General features: G+C 46.5%; 1 protein-coding gene across 1 annotated transcript; it reads left to right on the top strand.

Moving 5' to 3' along the window:
- Nucleotides 1-1,551: 1,551 nt before the first annotated feature.
- Nucleotides 1,552-18,831, top strand: LOC310770647 (uncharacterized protein). The gene is made up of 7 exons (XM_083663390.1): nucleotides 1,552-1,860; nucleotides 5,535-5,663; nucleotides 5,834-5,937; nucleotides 6,082-6,491; nucleotides 10,234-10,310; nucleotides 14,340-14,774; nucleotides 15,711-18,831. The coding sequence occupies exons 1-7, from the start codon at nucleotides 1,828-1,830 to the stop codon at nucleotides 15,891-15,893; spliced, it is 1,371 nt and encodes a 456-aa protein (XP_083519516.1). The 5' UTR covers nucleotides 1,552-1,827; the 3' UTR covers nucleotides 15,894-18,831.
- Nucleotides 18,832-19,952: the final 1,121 nt, after the last annotated feature.

Here is a 19,952-nt window from a genome sequence, read left to right as displayed (position 1 = left end):
TTTGGTGGATCTGCGTGTGACTCAAGTCACATCAGTCGAAAGCAGATTGGAAACTACCTCCATACGTGGTTTGGGACAAGTGACACAAATCAGACTTGGAGCGTCCAGACTCATAAAACCAATCTGGATAAAGTCATTAATAGGTCACTAAAGTTCACAAATCAGATTTGGCCTCCTAGTCTGAACATGGCCTTATTCAGCGGGTATCTTGCATGTTGCGTTCAGGTGCACTGTAATTTTTTTTTTTTTTTTTTTTTTTTTTTTTTTACAATTCCATTGTGGGCCACACAGGGGGCGCCCGCGGGCCGCATGTGGCCCGCGGGCCGCCAGTTGAGTATCACTGCAGTAGGCTATAGCCATAGGCAACAGGAAGGACATCATAAAGAACACCACACGCAGGTCTGTGAACTATTTTCTAGACTGTTTAGGGCAGTTATGGCTGAGGGTACAAAACTCCTAAAGCGAGTTTTTTGCAGAGTAGTTGTCTGTATCTGCGACCGGACGGGAGGAGGGTGAGACATGGGTTGAGGGGTGCACTGCATAGCACACAACAAACCCCAGCACTGCTATGGCCAGTGTGCTCTACGGGTTATGGCAGTGTCAATGAGGGAGTAGGTTGGGAGTGGGGAGGGCGGGAGGCCAATTATTTTAGAGGATGATTTTGTGATTTTGATGAGGTTGTTTCTTTTGGTGAAGGGGAGCATGTTGAAGGAGCAGGTGGCACTACGGTACAGGAGGAGTTGGAGGTGGGGTTTGACTGAGGGGCCCTGGTCTGGTCTCTGGTGTGATGGTCAAAGTTCAGTTTGTTGTCCAGGGTGATGATGCCGAGGCAGGTACTTGAAACTCTACCAGTTCCACTGGCTGGCTGTTGATGGAGGTGGGGCAGTGGGGGGGGGTGGTGAGTTTATTGTGGGTGTCGTGACCAATGGTCGTGACTATAAGTCCCTTTGTCTTGGTGACGTGGCGCACCGTGGTGATTGTCCGTGAAACGGGGTGAAACGGGTCATGCTTGATGCTAGGCTGTGACTGAGTCGTTGTCTGTGAGGAGGGCGAGTGTTATTCATTGTGTTATTATTTATGGTTGGATTTGATTTGCTGCTGGGGACAAAATCCTCGTTCTTGGGGATCCGATGTGGAAAAAGCGTGTGGATCCTTGTTTACAGTGAGCCCCACTGGGGAGACTTTCCACTGTCGTGTTCATATCTCACTTCCTCTGACTGTGCTGCTCAAGTGCGCCACCCCACGGCCAACCCACGATCCGACCGTGCCTCATGCGTGCCTCTTTCACTTTGGAGACAGGTCAGGTGAGGAAACAGCCGGTGGGAGAGAGAGAAGTCTGGCAAGCGACACTACCAAATAACGCGGACAAGCACACAATTGATGTACCGTCTTGTTTATGCATATATATTTTTTATTAGCCTTTAATATAGCTGCTCTCCTCTGATTGGATAGCAGTTTTACAAAAGGAAGTCTCAAAGAAGGCATGTGGCAACATGTAGGCTGGAATAGCCTATTTCCTTCCGCAATCCGCGTAATAATGAAAGTTGCGTTTTTCGACAATGTCCGAGTTTGAGTTGTACAGAACAGAAACTGACCATCTTTAACTTGTAGGTTACAGTCCGGGGTTATGGTAGGGTAGGGGAACCCGGGACAGAGCGGGTGAGGAAGACTGGAATGGAACGCTTTCACTTCACACAGGCATCGGTGAAGCAATGTTGAGACAACCCACACTTCCTGGTTGACAGAAACTCAGTGGCAAACAAGATTTTTTTGTGTCTTTCACAAAGACAGACAACAACAACCCTGCTGCAGTCCAAACCGTGAGAGATGGATCGACCACAAGAGACAACGCAAAGCAAGGTAACGTTCAAAGCACTTCCTGGATCGAATGTGGCTCACAGTAGTAAAATATCATCAATAAGTTACAAAGTAGCGACTTGTAACAATCTGCTTGATACACAGGGGAGCTGAGGAGCTATTATGTAACCAGACACTGACCAAAAGACACCGATGCATTACAGATATAGGCCGATCTATAACTATGTATTTATTTTGTATTTTGTATTGGTTTCAAAAGGTGTAACCTGGCTGCCTCTGACCAAAATACACCATTTATTATTGGTTTCAAAAGGAGAGAAGTTGGCAAAAGAACAAGGACTATTAGGCCTGGCCTAGTAATCCTTTAGGAAGCTACTGTAGCACAACAAAAATAATGAGCTCCCACAGGAATATTATAATGATATGATAGGAAAAGAAAATAGAATTCATGTACAATAAGATCACTATAAACTCACCATTGGGTACCACATACACACACAATATAGGAAGTCTCTATAGGAATAGTATAGTTATTTTTCCTGTAAGCTTGTCAGTAGTGGTAAACACTCATGTAATCATTAAGAGTATATGGTCCTGTGTAGCCTACTACTTAATCCAGGGTTCAGGCCAGGGCATTACCCTCAGGCTCTTCCCATCGCTGCGTCTCAAGACTTCACTCATGGAGAGCCCCTTTTCCTCAAATCTAGCCAAAATACTTTTTGGAAATCGGTGTCGGGCATTAAACTCACCTTATTTCTGCACTTTGAATGCATAGGTTAGGGTTGCATGGGGCAACCTTATTATATCGGAATCTTAGTTGCTCGAAAAAAGTGAGAGGTTATTGTTTTAAAAGCCAAAGTTTGACGATAATCGGCTAGTTGTCTGGGTCCAGAGTCCCGACGCACGCGCACTGGTATCATTTTGTGATTCTGCTGGAAAAAATAATAATTGAAGTTCCGGGCTAGTGCATGTTAAAGGTTTCCACCGGTTGTAACCTTTTGGGCCTTTTTTCGAAAGGTTGTTGGCAATTTGAGCAATGTGTCACATCTGCCATCTTTCTGACTTTGCTGTCACGCATTCAGGGGCTGTGGCTAAAGTCTCTGTAGGAGACAGGGGGAAAAAATCTAATAAAAAGGGGGACTCACTCACTCGCTGGATTGCACTGTTGCCTCACAGCAAGAAGGTCCCGTGTTCGAACCCCGGTGCGTCCCAGGTCTTTTCTGGTCTGGCAAGCTAGTGCTAGTCTTGCTTGCCAGACTATCAACATTTCGCGCTGTACCAGCGCAGGAAAGAGTCTGGCTCCTCTTATACTCTCACTCTGGTATAGAGACAAGGCAAAGTGACCGCCTACTTCCTGCTTCAGCACTGTACCAGGGATTTTTATCCGCCATTTATTTTCCCATCGACATTTCGTAAAATCCGTATAAAAAAATTGTTTTACTTCATCAAACCAAACGGTTCAGCTATATTTAGAATCGGGAGAGACCATAGAACATTTCACTCGGACCAAAACGTAAAAAAAACTACATAGAAAAAACATTTTCTTCAAATCCGCCACTTTTTTAAAGTTTTGGTCTGAGTGAAATGTTATATGGTGTCCCCTGTTTCTAAATATATCTGAATCGTTTGGTTTGAACAAGTACAACTATTTTTATAAGTATTTTACTAAATGTCTATGGGAAAATAAATGGCGGAGGAAAATCTCTGGTGCAGTGCTGACTTGTTGAAGCAGGAAGTAGGCAGTCACTTTGCCTCTATAGCAGGGGGGGAAATGCTCCGTTATCTTATCTTTACAACCATCCACCGCAAGTACCAAGCAGGCCTGCTTTATTGCACAATCCAAATCTTCATCAAAACTTGCTATTTTCAGCGCGTTGTTGTTTCACAGCGGCAGAGGCATTTAATGACAAATGGCAGCCAGCTCTGCCAATGGCAGAGCTTATACTGCGTCCAGTGAGTCAGACTACCTCATAGCAGGTTGTGGTATCTCAGTGGCTCGTTAGGTCAGCCTGATGCATCACAGTGGCTCGTTAGGTCAGCCTGATGTATCTCAGTGGCTCGTTAGGTCAGCCTGATGTATCTCAGTGGCTCGTTAGGGCAGCCTGATGTATCTCAGTGGCTCGTTAGGTCAGCCTGATGCATCTCAGTGGCTCGTTAGGTCAGCCTGATGCATCACAGTGGCTCGTTAGGGCAGCCTGATGCATCACAGTGGCTCGTTAGGTCAGCCTGATGCATCACAGTGGCTCGTTAGGGCAGCCTGATGCGTCTCAGTGGCTCGTTAGGTCAGCCTGATGCGTCTTAGTGGCTCGTTAGGGCAGCCTGATGCATCTCAGTGGCTCGTTAGGTCAGCCTGATGCATCTTAGTGGCTCGTTAGGTCAGCCTGATGCATCTTAGTGGCTCGTTAGGGCAGCCTGATGCATCTCAGTGGCTCGTTAGGTCAGCCTGATGCATCTTAGTGGCTCGTTAGGGCAGCCTGATGCATCTCAGTGGCTCATTAGGTCAGCCTGATGCATCTTAGTGGCTCGTTAGGGCAGCCTGATGCATCTCAGTGGCTCGTTAGGTCAGCCTGATGTATCTCAGTGGCTCGTTAGGTCAGCCTGATGTATCTCAGTGGCTCGTTAGGTCAGCCTGATGTATCTCAGTGGCTCGTTAAGGCAGCCTGATGTATCTCAGTGGCTCGTTAGGTCAGCCTGATGCATCTCATTGGCTCGTTAGGTCAGCCTGATGCATCTCAGTGGCTCGTTAGGGCAGCCTGATGCATCACAGTGGCTCGTTAGGTCAGCCTGATGCATCACAGTGGCTCGTTAGGGCAGCCTGATGCATCACAGTGGCTCGTTAGGGCAGCCTGATGCATCACAGTGGCTCGTTAGGGCAGCCTGATGCATCACAGTGGCTCGTTAGGGCAGCCTGATGCATCTCATTGGCTCGTTAGGTCAGCCTGATGTATCTCAGTGGCTCGTTAGGTCAGCCTGATGCATCTCATTGGCTCGTTAGGTCAGCCTGATGCATCTCAGTGGCTCGTTAGGGTAGCCTGATGCATCACAGTGGCTCGTTAGGTCAGCCTGATGCATCACAGTGGCTCGTTAGGGCAGCCTGATGCATCACAGTGGCTCGTTAGGGCAGCCTGATGCATCACAGTGGCTCGTTAGGTCAGCCTGATGCAGCTCAGTGGCAGGTAGTGGCACACCTGTACAGTAGATATGGGTGAAAATGTTTTTTTTTTTTTTTACTTATGTTTGCTCAATTATCTTTTAAACCTGTATTCACGCAAGCAATTATGTTTACATAACACAATTTCACTCTTGCGTAATAAAATGGAGGCTTAGTGAAGAGTGTATATTTGTTACTTTTTTCCTTCAAGTCTGGTGAATTCATAACCTCCTTGGTGGAATTAATGACCATGAAGGAAAAACAAAACAAAAGTAGAACGTGGTTGTTCAACAACCATCATGAAAACAAACCAGGAAATTTGACCCCACCCCAGTTGACAGCAACTGCCAACAGAGCACCACGCACACACACGCACGCACACACACACACGCACGCACACACGTACACACACACACGCACGCACACACACACACACACACACACACACACACTGACTAGCCACTGAGATGCCACAAACTGCCACAAGGTGACACTACCTGCCAGTGCCACTAGGAGGAACCCGGGGCCTTAACTGTAAATGAACCACCTTGCTGTGTGTGTGCAGAGCTCCACGGCGTGGCAGGCCCTGAGGGGGAGCAGTGAGGGCGCACAGGCTGACAAGAGGCCGATCGACAGCAGGCCTCAGAGTGGAGGAGGAGGAGGAGGCTCCGTGAAGAAGAAGACTCCCGCTCAGGTACATCGGCTTCTCCGGCTGCCTCGTTTCTGCAAGGATGGCTCGTCTCCAAATGAAACTTTCCACTCTGTAAAAAAAAAAAAAAAAAAATTGCTTTTTTGCTCTGTAGCGTTTTGCTCTCTGTATATAAAGCAGCACAATCTCACACTTGGGTACCGCTGTTGCTTCAGGATGAGAAGAGAGCCTTCAGAAGAGTGAGGAGCCCGTCCAGACCGAGGGCCTGGCTGAACAACAGCTCGTACAAACCGAGGTTTGGAGGATTCCACAGGCCTCGGTAAGACCGGCAGGCCCCGAGAAGAAGGGAGCAGATTTTGTGTTTTTGTAATGTTGATGATGATGATGAAGATGATGATGATGAAGAGGAGGACAAGAAGGGTGACGATGGCCTCTTTGAATTCTCCCCCCTCTGATTGTGCAGTTTTGTCAAGGGCGAGCATCCGCACGGACCGCATCCGCAGCACGGACCGTACCCGCCCGGAGTCCCCGGACCGTCACCGTACCCATTCGCCCAGCACGGACCGTACCACTACCACCGGAAACCGGGCTATCCCTTCCAGAAGTACTACCAGCACTTCACCTCGCGCAACCCCGCCAACCTGCGAGACCGGCCCATCCACTACCTCTACAGGGAGAAGAAGGTGCAGGAGTGGGAGCGGTTGCGGGAGAAGGAGAAGAAAGTGAGGGAGTGGGAGAAGGAGCGAGAGAAGGAGAAGGAGCGAGAGAAGGAGAAGTTGCGAGAGAGGGAGAAGGAGCGAGAGAGGACGCGGGAGGTCAAGAGCGAGCCGATGGCGAGCGCCGACACAAGTTCACCTGCCAAAGAAAACGCTGGTAAGTTTACGTCTGCAACGACGACAAGACACACACACACACACACACACACACACACACACACACACACACACGCACGCACCACCTCAAATCATCTCATTACGTTGTTCTCTTCTGGGAGGTTGCATCACATCTCCCAGAGGTATATCAGGTGCATCAGGACATATTAAGCAAGATCTCAAGTTGCAAGCATTTTCTTTCGAGCCCCCGTGTTACCTCCGGCTTGGTCGGACGTCCACACAGGCACAATTGGCCGTGTCTGCGGGTGGGAAGCCGGATTAACGGTATGGATCCTGGTCGCTGCACTAGTGCCTCCTCTGGTCGGTCGGGGCGCCTGTTCGGGGGTCGGGGGGGGGGACTGGGAGGAATAGCGCGATCCACGCCTGCCCGTGTAACTCCTCGCTGTCAGGTGAAAAGAAGCGGCTGGTGATTGCACATGTATCGGAGGAAACGTGTTAGTCCACAACTCTCTCCAGAATGGCGGGGGGGGGGGGGGGGGGGGAATTGAAAGCAATACCATTATTATCAGCAATACCACAGAAAGAGCTATTCACCTTATGTTCCAACACATGGCTCAGCCAGTTACTTCCTATTGTGTTGACACTTCCTGTGACAGTACAGTACTAGTAGTCCAGGCATTTTACGCAAATATGTGGGTCAACCTCACACTAATTGCAACAAAACCACACTCAACTCATTTTGTATCCTCAATATGTCCTCAATGAAGGAAAAAATGTGTTGTATGAAGGGAAAGTTTTGAAAATGACCTAAATATGATGGAAGCCTATGGAATCCTTTTTTTTTTTTTTATGTGCCATAAATCTCATCACTTATATCCTGTATGTGTTTTTTGCTTCAAGGAGAGAAAAAAAAAAAAAAAAAATGTTAAAAAATAAATAAACGTTTTTGGTAGCATCATATAGGTCATTTTCAAAAATGTCCCTTCATACATTTCCTTAACACTTTTTTTCCTTCATTGAGGACATATTGAGGATACAAAATCAGTTGAGTTTGGTTTTGTTGCAATTAGTGTGAGGTCAAGTGACATTTTTACTGGACTATAGTGAGCAGGTCAAACAGACGGTGTTTTGAACAGGAAGTCATAACACAACTGGGTCAAGTGGGCGGGGCTACATAAGTTGAATAGACGTGTGGCGTGGGGTCATGCAAACACCAGAACACAATCAGACTCACTCGCGTGCACACACACACACACATGCATACTGTATATGCACACGTGTATATATGTGTATGTCTGTACAATAGACTGTATTTTTGTACACTTTGTCGAGTGACCACTGGGTGGCAGTGTAGGCAAGCAGTGGCGCACATCATTTTCATGAACACTTTGCATTACAAATATTCAGAAGTCTTTTTTTCCATGATGCTATCTGGCGGTTAGCAGTCACATCCAGGTAGCAACCAAACCTCTTGCATAATACTGATCACAAAGAAGCTTTGCCTCTCGAGACGTAACAGATGGTTTATGTCATCGTATAACGAACAGTCCTCTCAGTGACTTGAAAGCACTCATACCGTCACATGTGCCCCAACTCATCCAATGAAATGTGTGTCAAGTATTGGATAATGATCTCGTCAGTTAGAGGGTTTGTTATTATCGTTAAGTGAACAAGAGTGCTTTCAAATCGTCGGAGAACTAAATCACATGGAGTAATGGAGAGGACTGTTGTGTTGTTGGTTTGGTGTGGAACTCTAGAGGATAGCTTCATATCTGAAGTCCACGTTTCAGGTGGTTGCTGATCTGTTGGTAGTCTTTGGCGGTGTGGTGGTATCGCCTTTTTATCAGCTGTGCCATCAGTATGTTATTTTGTTCCTTCCTGTCACACACTCAGCCACTGTATCTATGTACCGACTGCAGGTGTGTGTGTGTGTGTGTGTGTGTGTGTGTGTGTGTGTGTGTGTGTGTGTGTGTGTGTGTGTGTGTGTGTGTGTGTGTGTGTGTGTGTGTGTGTGTGTGTGTGTGTGTGTGTGTGTGCGCGTGTGTGTGTGTGTGTGTGCATGTGTGTGCGTGTGTGTGTGTGTGGAACAGGTTTCTTTGTGTGCCTGAGATGTGATGGTGCGATGATGGTGACTCATCGTGTGTGTGTGTGTGTGTGTGTGTGTGTGTGAAAAAGAGAGAGACAGGAAGAGGGATGGAGGGGGAGAGAGGAGAGAGAGAGGGGCTGGCAGCCAGCAGTATATAATGAGCCGTAACAAAGCTATTGCCTCACATAGGAACACTGCAGTCCAACGTTGCGAGGCAGATTTCTCAAATCACACCCAACGGATTCTGCTTAAGGAAACATTAATTTTAGCCGCCACGTCTCAGATTGAAGAGAGAGAGAGAGGCAGATCAAGGGAGTCTCGGAACAGTAAAAGACACAACTGATAGGCTTGGTAAATAGAAAAAACGAACGCCCCCTCCTAACGTGTAAGAGCCACCTGGTTTGGATAGGGCACATTTAGGCTATGTTCACACAGCAGCCACAAGTGGCCCGAATCTGATTTTTTTTTCCTTCTTCCTCTAAGAGGCCATTTACACACCTGGCGTTAACATGCGTTTTCTGTGATCAGATTGCAATCAGATTGTGTTTTATCACTTGAAATGCCAGGTGTAAACGCACCTCCAAAACGCATTGAAGAAGGATTGCAATCTGATCGGCCAAACCACCTCCGGAGGTGGTCAGGGATGCATTGTGTACGCATTGACCACAAGTGTAAATGCAATGTGTCCTCTCAATCTGGATACAGCAACTTTATGCGGATTGAGAGGACAACCATTTCTGCAATCTGATTGCAATCTGATGGCAGAAAACGCATGTTAACGCCAGGTGTAACTGGCCTCTAAGTGACTCGGGTCAGTTTTTTCCATGACCGTGTGAACAGTACAAGTCACATGGCATGTGACTTTTTTTTTTAATCTGACCCAAGCCACTTTCAAATGTGTAAAAAAAAAAAACACTGATTCAAATCAGATTTTTTGGGAATGTGACCTCAGTGTGAACAGACATGTGGCCCGTATCAGACTTCAATGAGAATTTACGTCACTCCAGAGCGGCATTCGTCACTATTCTGCGCTGGCGGGAGGGACAGGCGGGCAGTCAGTCATTACAGACATGGAGGACAGCTTGGATGGAGCTAGTCAGTGGAGGGACAGTGAGGTATTCGGGGTGACACTTCTGTGCAAAGCAAAACTTGAGGGGTCGTATCGTAACTCGTCTGTATATGAAAACATAGCGAATAGTGTAGGCATGCACGTCACGGTCCCACCACTCCTGGCTTCGACGCCGCATCCACAGAAGTAGCAGCTATTGCTCGACAGAAAGCCATCATTAAAAATCTGCTGCTCCTCCTCGCTATCATGTGCTCCCGTATTCGCTGGCTTCCACGGCGCAATAAATGAAACCCGTAAAAACAACACCGACTTCAGCTGCCGCCATGTTTACTGCCGTCTTCTTCCGGGTTACTTCCGTACAACAGCAGCGTGCGGTCACTTCAGGAGGACCGGGGGTCCGTGACCTGTTCACACTGGAATCTGATATTGGCCACTTTAAAAAAAGACTCTGTGAACAGCCACGCAAAAAAAAATCAGATCTGAGCGAAACAAAATCAGAATTGAGCACTAAGGTTTGCTGTGTGAATGTAGCCTTAGAGTCTGTGTGCCATGTGTAGTGTTGCATTGTGTTGTGTTGTGTTGTGCTGCTCTCTTGACCTGTCGCTCATGTGTTTGGACTGTTTCCAGCTACTTCCCAGCTCCAGCCGTTGTTCCCCAGGTCCAGGTGTGCTTCCAGCAGAGAGAAGGACAGGCGCTCCTCCACTGTAAGTTCACCAGCAGCAGCAGCAGCAGCACCCCCCTCGCTCTGCCTTTTCCTCCGCTCTGCCACTATCTTTGATGTTTCTGTTGTGTCAGAGTGTGTGATAGTAAGTAGACCCTACCATCACGTAAAAATTCAGCTTTAAAATTCATCGCTATTTTTTTCTCTCTCTCTCCCAAAAGACCAATTTATTGTCGGGCAGCACAATACAAAAACCCATCTTTGCTTTGTTGACGATGTGGATTGAGAGACGTGTGAACGAGGCTTTTTTCCGACACAATTTCAAGTCCAGCAAATGAGGGGAAAAAGAAAGTCGAAGAAGAAAAACAATGGAAATGAAATGCTGGTTCCTCGTCTTTGCTCATTTCGAATGCAACAGAAGACTGTTTGTGTGATCTGCAGCTTGGTACGGTGTTGTGGAAAGGGACCGAAAACACATTACTTAGGAGGCACTCTCTCTGATTAGAAAACAAACAAACATGTAGCGTTTTGGGATTTGGAAGTTATCGTAGTCGATATTTCAGCGTGGATTCTCCCTCTATTTGTTTAGCCTCCCGAACTGGCTCTCGCTGTGTGTTCCTCAGACGTGAGTTCAGGGCACACAGACCGGTTTAGCTGCACAGGTGCAGCTGAAATTGAAAGATAGGCCGGCCTAATCTTCTTTGCCGACCTGCACTGAGCGAGGTGAGGAGCAGGGGAGCACACACGATGAATCCGCATGCTCCATCATGTTGGGCCACTGCTGCGTTCTGACACTGGAGGCACAAGGCTCTTTCATACACAGATTGCGCAAAAATTGCCGTTTATGAGTCCCGCAAAGCCCGCACCCTCGCCACAGAAATTGCTTTCACACGGAGCCAAGCAGCACGGCCACATTCCCGTGCTGCGGTGTACTTTCAGGTGAAATCCCCCGCTCCCGGATTGAAAGGCGAGCGGAGGGATTTCCAGCTCCTCCTAGCCCAAATTAATATTTTCATAGGTTAGTGTAGCCTAGGCTACTGTATGATGAACGAAATCATTCAACAACCAAGACTTCCCTCCTTCTCCTATGTCCGCTGAGCAGGGCGGATAGGCGCACTCGCATGGTGGGCGGGCAGATCGATATGGTGTCCTACTACAATTGGAACGACACACGACCGCCCGCATATCAAACAGCTGCAGTCTGCATAACGTTCGTCGGGGGAATAGTATAGGCTATAAATGCACATGACTACTTAACGTTAGTAGTTTTTGTAAGGGAATGCACAGAGCTGATTTCGAGAGGGAATCTCAGACCAACTCGCCACAGACAGCTATAGCCCTCTGAAGCTTATTATTATATTCGTTAATTTTACCTACTAATGGTTTGAGCATAAAGCCTAACATTGAGCATTCCTCCTGGCGTCCCTGCAGTCATGATTATATAGGCTGCTTTTTTTTCCTTTCACTCCTGCACTTTCTTAATACATGAGGTGATTTCCCCTGTAATTTTTTTATGAATGAGCTAACCATTCGCACCTTTTCCGGCTCGCTGCGACGACGCTTTCAAATGGAGGCGGGTTGCCAGGTAACCCGGCGCTGTGACTACCTACCGTGGCGGGACAAAAGGCGTAAAACAATTATCCACCGCGTTCACGACTTTCACATCGGAGGCGCGAATCCTATTTTCCGTGCATTTTTCGGCTTTCAAGGCCGGTGTGAAAGAGCCTACAGTGACCGCTTCCTGTTCCTGTTCTGCAGATCCAAACTCAAATCGGTATCGTCGTGTTTCAACCCGGCTCAAGGAGGTAACGAAAGGAGGGAGTCAGTCACACACACCAAAGTAAAAGTTAAAACAATCATTTATTCAAGAAAAGAAGACAAGACAAGCTACATTAAACAAAAGAACAGAACAAAAGGTGTATCGGTGAGGAGGGAGAGAGACTTGCGTGCACCCGGTGCAGGTGAGCCCAACCCAATATGCCCTTTTCACGGGGGCCATTTTGTGTCGAAAAGGCAGAATACACACAGGTGCAAGCAAAACACTAATGAGGGTTTCCAAATTCCAATCATGGAAGTTTGAAACCCTCATTAGTGTTTTGCTTACACCTGTGTGTTTACCCTGCCTTTTTGACACAAAATGGCCCCTGTGAGAAGGGTCTATTGTGTCAGTAGTGTTTATAACATGAGCCTGTATTTGACACTTAATACTTGACTTGGTTAACGCAAGCGGTCTCAACAAGTAATACGATAAATAAGATTAAAGCAGCTTAACTAATTGTACAATTTGATCAGGAAAAGACATTTAGTTATGTGCACATTGTGCGGCATCTGACCCTTCAGAAGTGCAAGTTTTACTCTGTTATTGAACCTTCCTTCATTGAAATATGAAATATGAAATAGGTTCCGATCGGCAGGTAGTTCCCGGAGAAGTGGACTGCACAGGATATTCAGCCATGTTAAGTAAGGTTCCAAACCGCAGGAAGCAAAAATGTTCAGTTCAAAGGGAACTGTGAACTGTGTAGGGAAGAACTGAACAGCAGTTGTTCACTTCGCCCAGTTGATTTCCCATGAGTCATTGCACCTTACTGAAAATAATAGGCTAAAAACAAATATTGGATGGAGCTTATAAAAGGAGTTTACATGTCTGTAAATTAGGGATGTTCATTTTGAAAAATGTCCAAAATCGAAAATCGGGGAAAATGAACGATCAATTATCGATTATCGATCAGATTAATAATAAGCATTAATTTTGTAAAAAAATAAATAATAATAATATATATATATATATATATATATATATATATATATATTTATTATTATTATTATTATTATTATTATTTTTTACAAAATGAATGCCTATGGCAGAAAATACGAAAGACAACGTGTTCTCCTCAATGAACTCTTTATTTCAATGTGTCTCCTCTCCAACACTCTGCTGTCCCCGGCGCATGCCGGTGTGAATTCCCCATGTTTAAAACAGTTTTGTTGGCACAAAGGCCCGTGCCCAGCCAGAAAACTAGAGACTATATGAAGCTCCACCTCACGTTAGTCGGCTGTGCAATGGAGTGGGGCGAGGAGGAGCGAATTCCACCCAAACCTAGTCCGCAAAAAAAATAAAATAATAATAATAATAATAATAACAATAATCGATAAGAATTCCACATGATCGATTCCATTCCTTAGCGATCAATTATCGATTTTCGATAACTGATGAACATCCCTACTGTAAATATTGTCCTAACTGATGTTCTCATTTTTGATGTGATGGTTTAAGTGGTTAATTACCTAAAAACAACACTCAAATCTATAAAGCAAATTACTTTAGCGAAACGAGCTATTGTTGACCTTATATACTAGCAGCAAGCTAAATGAACGTTTGGTTTGGCTAGCATAGCCCCGTACGTCAATATTACAACAATCATTAGCAGTGCTAATGTTAGCTGCTGTAGTTAGCAGCAGCAGCTGGGTTTGTTTTAACAGGATCACGCACGGAGGAATCTCTGCGTCGGTGACGTTGCAGGGTGTTCCCAATGGAGGAATTCTCTTAACCGACATTCCTTGAACGGGCAGCAAAAAGTAGGGAATGCTGTTTATGCACACTGTGGATCGGCATGCAACCTTAAGCCTGTTACACACCAAGAGAGACTTGAATTTACAGCACGAAATTGCCATGTGAATTTTGACCCACCTGTCAATCACAGCAACGGATGTGCACACGTCGGAAGCGAATTTCAGAAAAATCGACCTTGGTCCGAAAGAAAAAAAACACCGCGCTAACGCTCAGCGAAACTTCACCGTTGGTATGCACGGTTGCGTTGACTAATATAGGTTTGAAAAATATTATTCACGTAGGAATTAATCGCACGGGGGGAAAAGTTAACGCTAACGGTGTGTAAGGACCTCTAGTGTCACAAACTTAGCTGCCATGTGGAACTGACGTTAGTACTCTCTAGTCTGGAAACACCTGCTTGCTTATTCTCTGGTCATATCAGCTCTCAAGTGGTTTGCACCCATGTTTCTGGCCAGGTGTGAAATGACTGCATTTCCCTCTCTTGTCTCGTTGTCTTTGCAGATTTCTCAGGAGAGCGAAAGAAACCAAAGCAGAGAGGGAGACCATGGAAGCCGAGAGGGAGACCATGGCAGCAGAGATGGGGACCATGGAAGCAGAGATGGGGACCATGGAAGCAGAGATGGGGACCAGGGCAGCAGAGAGAGGGACCAGGGCAGCAGAGAGAAGGACCATGGGAGTGGCGAGAGGGACCAGGGCAGCAGAGAGAGGGACCAGGGCAGCAGAGAGAGGGACCAGGGCAGCAGAGAGAGGGACCAGGGCAGCAGAGAGAGGGACCATGGGAGCGGAGAGGGGGACCAGGGCAGCAGAGAGAGGGACCCTAAGGGACCCAAAGGCAGGGAGAAAGAACAAGGCGGAGACGGGGAGCCCCAGTCAGCTGCAAGCCTGACCGCAGCACGCAACAGAGCCATCCAGCACAAGAGGAAGGAGATAGAAGAGGTAGGTCCACACACACACACACACACACACACACACACACACAGACACACACACACAGACACACACACACACACACACACACACACACACACACACACACACACACACACACACACACACACACTCACACACGCCCGACACCTTGGGAGAGGAGATGGATCCAAGCAGGAAGGGTAGAGATGAGAGGAACTGGGATTAAAGGAAGAGAAAGAAAGGAGTGAAGAACCTTGGAAAGTGCAGAGAGGAGATGAGGAGAGAAGAGATGAGAAGAGATGAGAAGAGATGAGATGTGTCTCACGTCGTCTAAACAGTCATTTTGAAACGCTGAGGCCAGGCCGGCGAGAGGGCATCATAATTGTCCTCACTTTGTTGTCGGGGCCGAGCTGGAAGTTGTTTATCCTGCGCTCACCTGCAGCACACAGCGACTCCAGCCCACGTGTGTGATGCTGTCTTCAATGTGACTTTACAACACATGAAGCTCTGCTGCGTGTGTGTGTGTATGTGTGTGCATGTGTTTGTGTGCGTGTGTGTTTGTGTGTGCATGTGTGTGTGCGTGTGTGTGTGTGTGCATGTGTTTGTGTGCGTGTGTGTTTGTGTGTGCATGTGTGTGTGTGTGTGAGAGAGATATTGCATTTTCCACCCACTTGACTGAAGAGATGGGCTCTTGCTTTTCATATCTCCATGGTTACGGGAGAAGGTAAGCTTGGCAAGAAAGCAGTCTGGCAACAGGTATCTCAGCTGATGCCAACTTGTGCACAAAAAAATGCACACGCACACACACACACACACACACACACACGATAGGCCTACTCGTGTGCACAGCTGCCTGCTTGTGAACGTGTCCTCGCACTGTTGCATTCGGTGGTAAATGGTACACATGACATTGACTTCCCACTCAAGGTTGACTCATAGCGTGCTGCATGTGTTTTTCTCCAGGTGTACCAGCAGGACTGCGACACGTTTGGCGTGGTGGTGAGGATGCTGATAGAAAAGGACCCGGCGCTGGAGCTTCCCATCCAGACCTCCCTGCAGGAGAACCTGAGGGAAATTGGCCTTCGCTGTGTGGTGGCCATGGAGAACTTCATAGAGGACTACGACTCCAGAGAACTGTCTCACTGATCATACACACGCTCCATTCCCTTCCTCAGTCTGACATTGCCTCCACTGTAACTGATTTCCATGGGGGGGGAAGTCGCCCAGGAGAATGAGATGTTCCTGAACCAGGAGGCCAACGACGTCTTCGCCTGAATAGAATCCAGTCGGCGGGGAAAATGGAAGAAACCTCTCCCCCTTTGACTCGACGTCTTCAAAGCAGAACAAAGAGTGGTGTTCGGTTTTCAAAGCGACAGAGAGCCAAAGTCGACATCACTTCGTGCTTCGGCATGCGTAGCAAGTGATTTTCGTCCGTCGTTTATTTTCCCATAGACATTTCGTAAAATGCTTATAAAAATAGTTTTGCACCGTCAAACCAAACTGATTCAGCTATATTTAGAAACAGGAGAGACCATAGAGCATTTTAAAAATCTGATGTTTATTTATTTTTACGTTTGGTCGGAGTGAAATATTCTGTGTTCTCTCCTGTTTCTAAATATAGCTGAATCGTTTGATTTGGCCAAGTCAAACTATTTCTTTATAAGCATTTTACGAAATGTCTATGGGAAAATAAATGGCGGATGAAAATCTCTTGGTATGCATGCTGAAGCAGGGAGTGATGTCAGCTTTGGCTCTCCTCTCTATCCACCTTATTTTTGAATGCCCCACTGTAAACACATTATGGGTGCAATGTGACTGATCTTCCACTATACAGCAGCTGGTTGTTAACGTTACTTGTTGGCACCACTACTACTGTTGCGGCGCTACCGAGCGCATTTCCTCGTCAAACTCCCAACAGCGGAAAAAAGTTTGCTTGTCACAAAAGAAATAACACTCGTTTGACGACTTATTTGAGGGAATGTAATTCTGTTATCACATCCGCTAACCCGTTGCTCTTTGAACAAGTCGGGATATTTATCGGCGAGATGTTTGGACGTGATTTGCTCCCTTCGCCTGCAGCTTTGACTATGTTGTGTCCGTATCAGCAACGGTGGGAGGACGACACCGGGAAGAAGCACCCATATTTCACGTGAGGCATCATGGCAGCTAGGAATAAGGTGGATAATGAACCTTTCATCGATTTAAAAACGGCGTCGATCGCGGTCGCCATTGTTGCATTGTTGTTGTTAGGTCCGACGCACTTGACGACGGCGTTAAGTCTCAGTGGAGTGGGTGGATTTGGAGGTCTAGACCCAGGAAAGGGTATCGGGTCAAAACATAGGAAAGGCCCGCCTTCTGACCAATCGGCTCTCTGGAAACAGGGAGTCACTATTCCTGAAGGATCCCGATATGAACCGAAAATCACAGTAAAAAAAAAAGAAAGAAACGGAAACCTTTAACGGCTATTTTTGAATGAACAGATAGTACAGAAGTGCTGTTCACAGGGCGACGTGTTTATAGACCAGTAGAGTCATGTTATTTTCCATGATAACTTCTATTATATTGGAGATATACTGTAGCAGGTAGGCTACTTAATAGACCATTATTTGTTAATGCAGAAACAACTTTTACTTTTTGCGCTTATGTCTCGTCATGCTGACAGTTATTAGTTTTAAAGTATTTGTTCTTCTTGAGAGAAGAACCCAGTGTTTATGTCCATTTCTTTCCGATACCCATGTGTTGAAAATGTCAGCAGGAAAATTGGGGCTTATATCATCCTAGAATGATGTCTACTGTCTGTGGCTTTTATTGTATTATTATTTTTGAACAAACCTATCTTATCCTGTCCGACTTGTCTGCTCTGGATCTGTCCATGTGATTGGCTATTTGTTACAAACGCTGCCTCTTTCATGTGAACACGCACTGGGTAGCTGGATAGGTTAATCCTGGGTCGACAGAGCCAGTCGATAAACCAACTACGTAGGACAGGTTATGTTGCCAATGTTGGGTTTATTGAAGCAGGCTAAATCAAAGATATGCTGGATATGTTGAACTTGACTTCCTGGCATCCTGCTTGCCCGTCTGCTCAGCATACAAAACCACTAGTAGTGTGTTCAGACTTGTGTTGATGGTTTCCATGACGACGATGCGTTTGTTTTTGTGTTTCTGGACGCTGCTTGTTGTAATGAGCTTGTCTGCTGCTTGGTCAAAGTCACTCTTTAGTGCTCAGCTGTCTGGTGGCTCTCTTACCACCTTACCTGCATGTTCTTCTGTTAGCCTGGTTCAAACCATCCGGATCTGTGACTCACATTCTGTTTGGTTCTGTGTGGTTCTGTCTGGACTCTGAGCTGTGGTTCTGTCTGGACTCTGAGCTGTGCACAGCTGTGTGTCATTTCAGTGGGTGGAGGTAGCCGGTCCTTCAGCCAATCGGCGTCGGATCCAGTCAAATCCAAATCCACACTCGGAACAACTGCGAAAACGTCTTTTCCCCCCGAGAAACTCCGCTGTTGCATACTCCTGTTCTTGGTTAATTGTTGTTATTGAGTCTTATTTCTGCAGCAATTGCACTTACATGTATGGCTATTTAACTCGACGAACGTTGACGTTACCGCTCGAGGCGGAGAGACATGGAGGCAGTTATTATTGTTTTGCCAGCGGGGGTTCCTGATTGGCTGGTTACGATGTAAAGTTTAAACTATGAGGCAGGTCCCCGATTGGCCCGTCCACCTTGTGGATTGTGAAGTAGCCCGTCCCGGCCGGGCCAGAGGCCACATGGTCCTGCAGAACGAATCAAGTGAGGTCACGTGACCAGATGGTTTATCAGGCTACTGTTCTGTGACCACTGCTGAAATGTGACTGTGAAATTTTCATATGATTTTGAACATTTGATACTTCTTCCAATGTTGGGAATGTGATGATTAAAATACACTGTTGATATATTAATCAGGGGTGTGTTAGTGTTTTTATGAAGAAATCATTTTTTTTGTAATGTTTATATGACTGATGTGCATAATAATTTATCATTATTACTGACTGGTCACATTCTCTTGATCTACTTATGTTCATGATACATTAAACATCAGTTTAACAATTTTCTGAGTGGCTTATTTATTCATATACAATCGGGAGTACATAGCAGAAAATACATTTATGGGCCAGTAGGAGGCCGGGGATTGACTGCCCTTAACGGTTGCTTAACACTTGTACTTATGACACTTATGAACTTTTATGATTGAAATGTCATATTTATGCCTAGTGGATGAAATTCAACTTGGTTGCTAAAAGGGGTTTTAAGGGGGTATTTAAGTTCATAAGAAACAACATTACTGGGTCCAAGAAATTTCCAGTAGACTATTGTGGCACCTTGTCTAAAGCCTAAAGAGTAAATGTGGAGTGACACCAGAGGTTTAGCGCAGGTTTAAGCAACCACCACCACCACCACCCCCAAAGCTGAATCTAACTGACTGTCCCTGAATGCAACGTGGGTCTCCTCTGGGTGAGAGACATTACAGAGAAAGTGAGAGAGAGGGAAAAAAGTGTTGGCATTGCCGGAGTTAGTGGGGGGGGGGGGGGGCAGGTTCCCCCAGTAGTAAAAAAAAAAAAAAAAAATGCTCACCATTTTAAATCTCCATCTGACTGTCTGGCTGAATATGATCATATAATTTATATCCACTTTGACAAGAATCACAGGTATCTCTTTGCTAAAGCTGTGACAGGGGGGCCTCTGACAGGGCCTTGCTGCAGCCGCCCCCTCGCCCTGGAATGCCCTCCCCAGTCACATCTGACAGGTCAAAACTCATTGTCACACACCAGCGGTGTTTGTTGTTGTTTTGTGAGGGCTACAGAGCGCCCTAGCCGAACTGGCCCCCCAGGCAGGAGGCTGTTTCGCCTGTAGGGTGAGCCGGCCCTCATCAACTATCGTTTATATGTCAACATAAAATAAAAAATCATCTGGCCACTAGGGGTTGCACGTGCAGCCGGTGCACCAACGTACAATCGCCTATGATTCTGACCTATCTCACTCTTTATACTCTGTGTTGTTGTTAGTGTGAACACTGTGTGTAGAATTCAGAAGGTATGCTCCAAACAGCTCATAGGTCAGCATGAAGAGTTGCTCTGTCTCTGTCGCTACATAACAGGTGGGGTGTTGGTTCGATTCCCGATGGAGGAGACAGCACCATCCTCTCTTTAACATCACTAGCTCTT

This window comes from Poromitra crassiceps (genome assembly GCF_964638095.1).
Source record: "Poromitra crassiceps genome assembly, contig: HAP1_SCAFFOLD_143, whole genome shotgun sequence".
NCBI classification, from domain to species: domain Eukaryota; kingdom Metazoa; phylum Chordata; class Actinopteri; order Beryciformes; family Melamphaidae; genus Poromitra; species Poromitra crassiceps.
Note: the sequence above shows the minus strand (reverse complement) of the source record. Positions and strands in the feature narration are given on the sequence as shown.

Coding starts and splice junctions, on each gene's coding strand:
- LOC310770647 (XM_083663390.1), top strand. CDS start 1,828: ATGGATCGACCACAAGAGACAACGCAAAGCAAG. Junction 5,938..6,081: donor GGAGGATTCCACAGGCCTCG/GTAAGACCGGCA, acceptor CTGATTGTGCAG/TTTTGTCAAGGGCGAGCATC. Junction 14,775..15,710: donor AGAGGAAGGAGATAGAAGAG/GTAGGTCCACAC, acceptor GTTTTTCTCCAG/GTGTACCAGCAGGACTGCGA.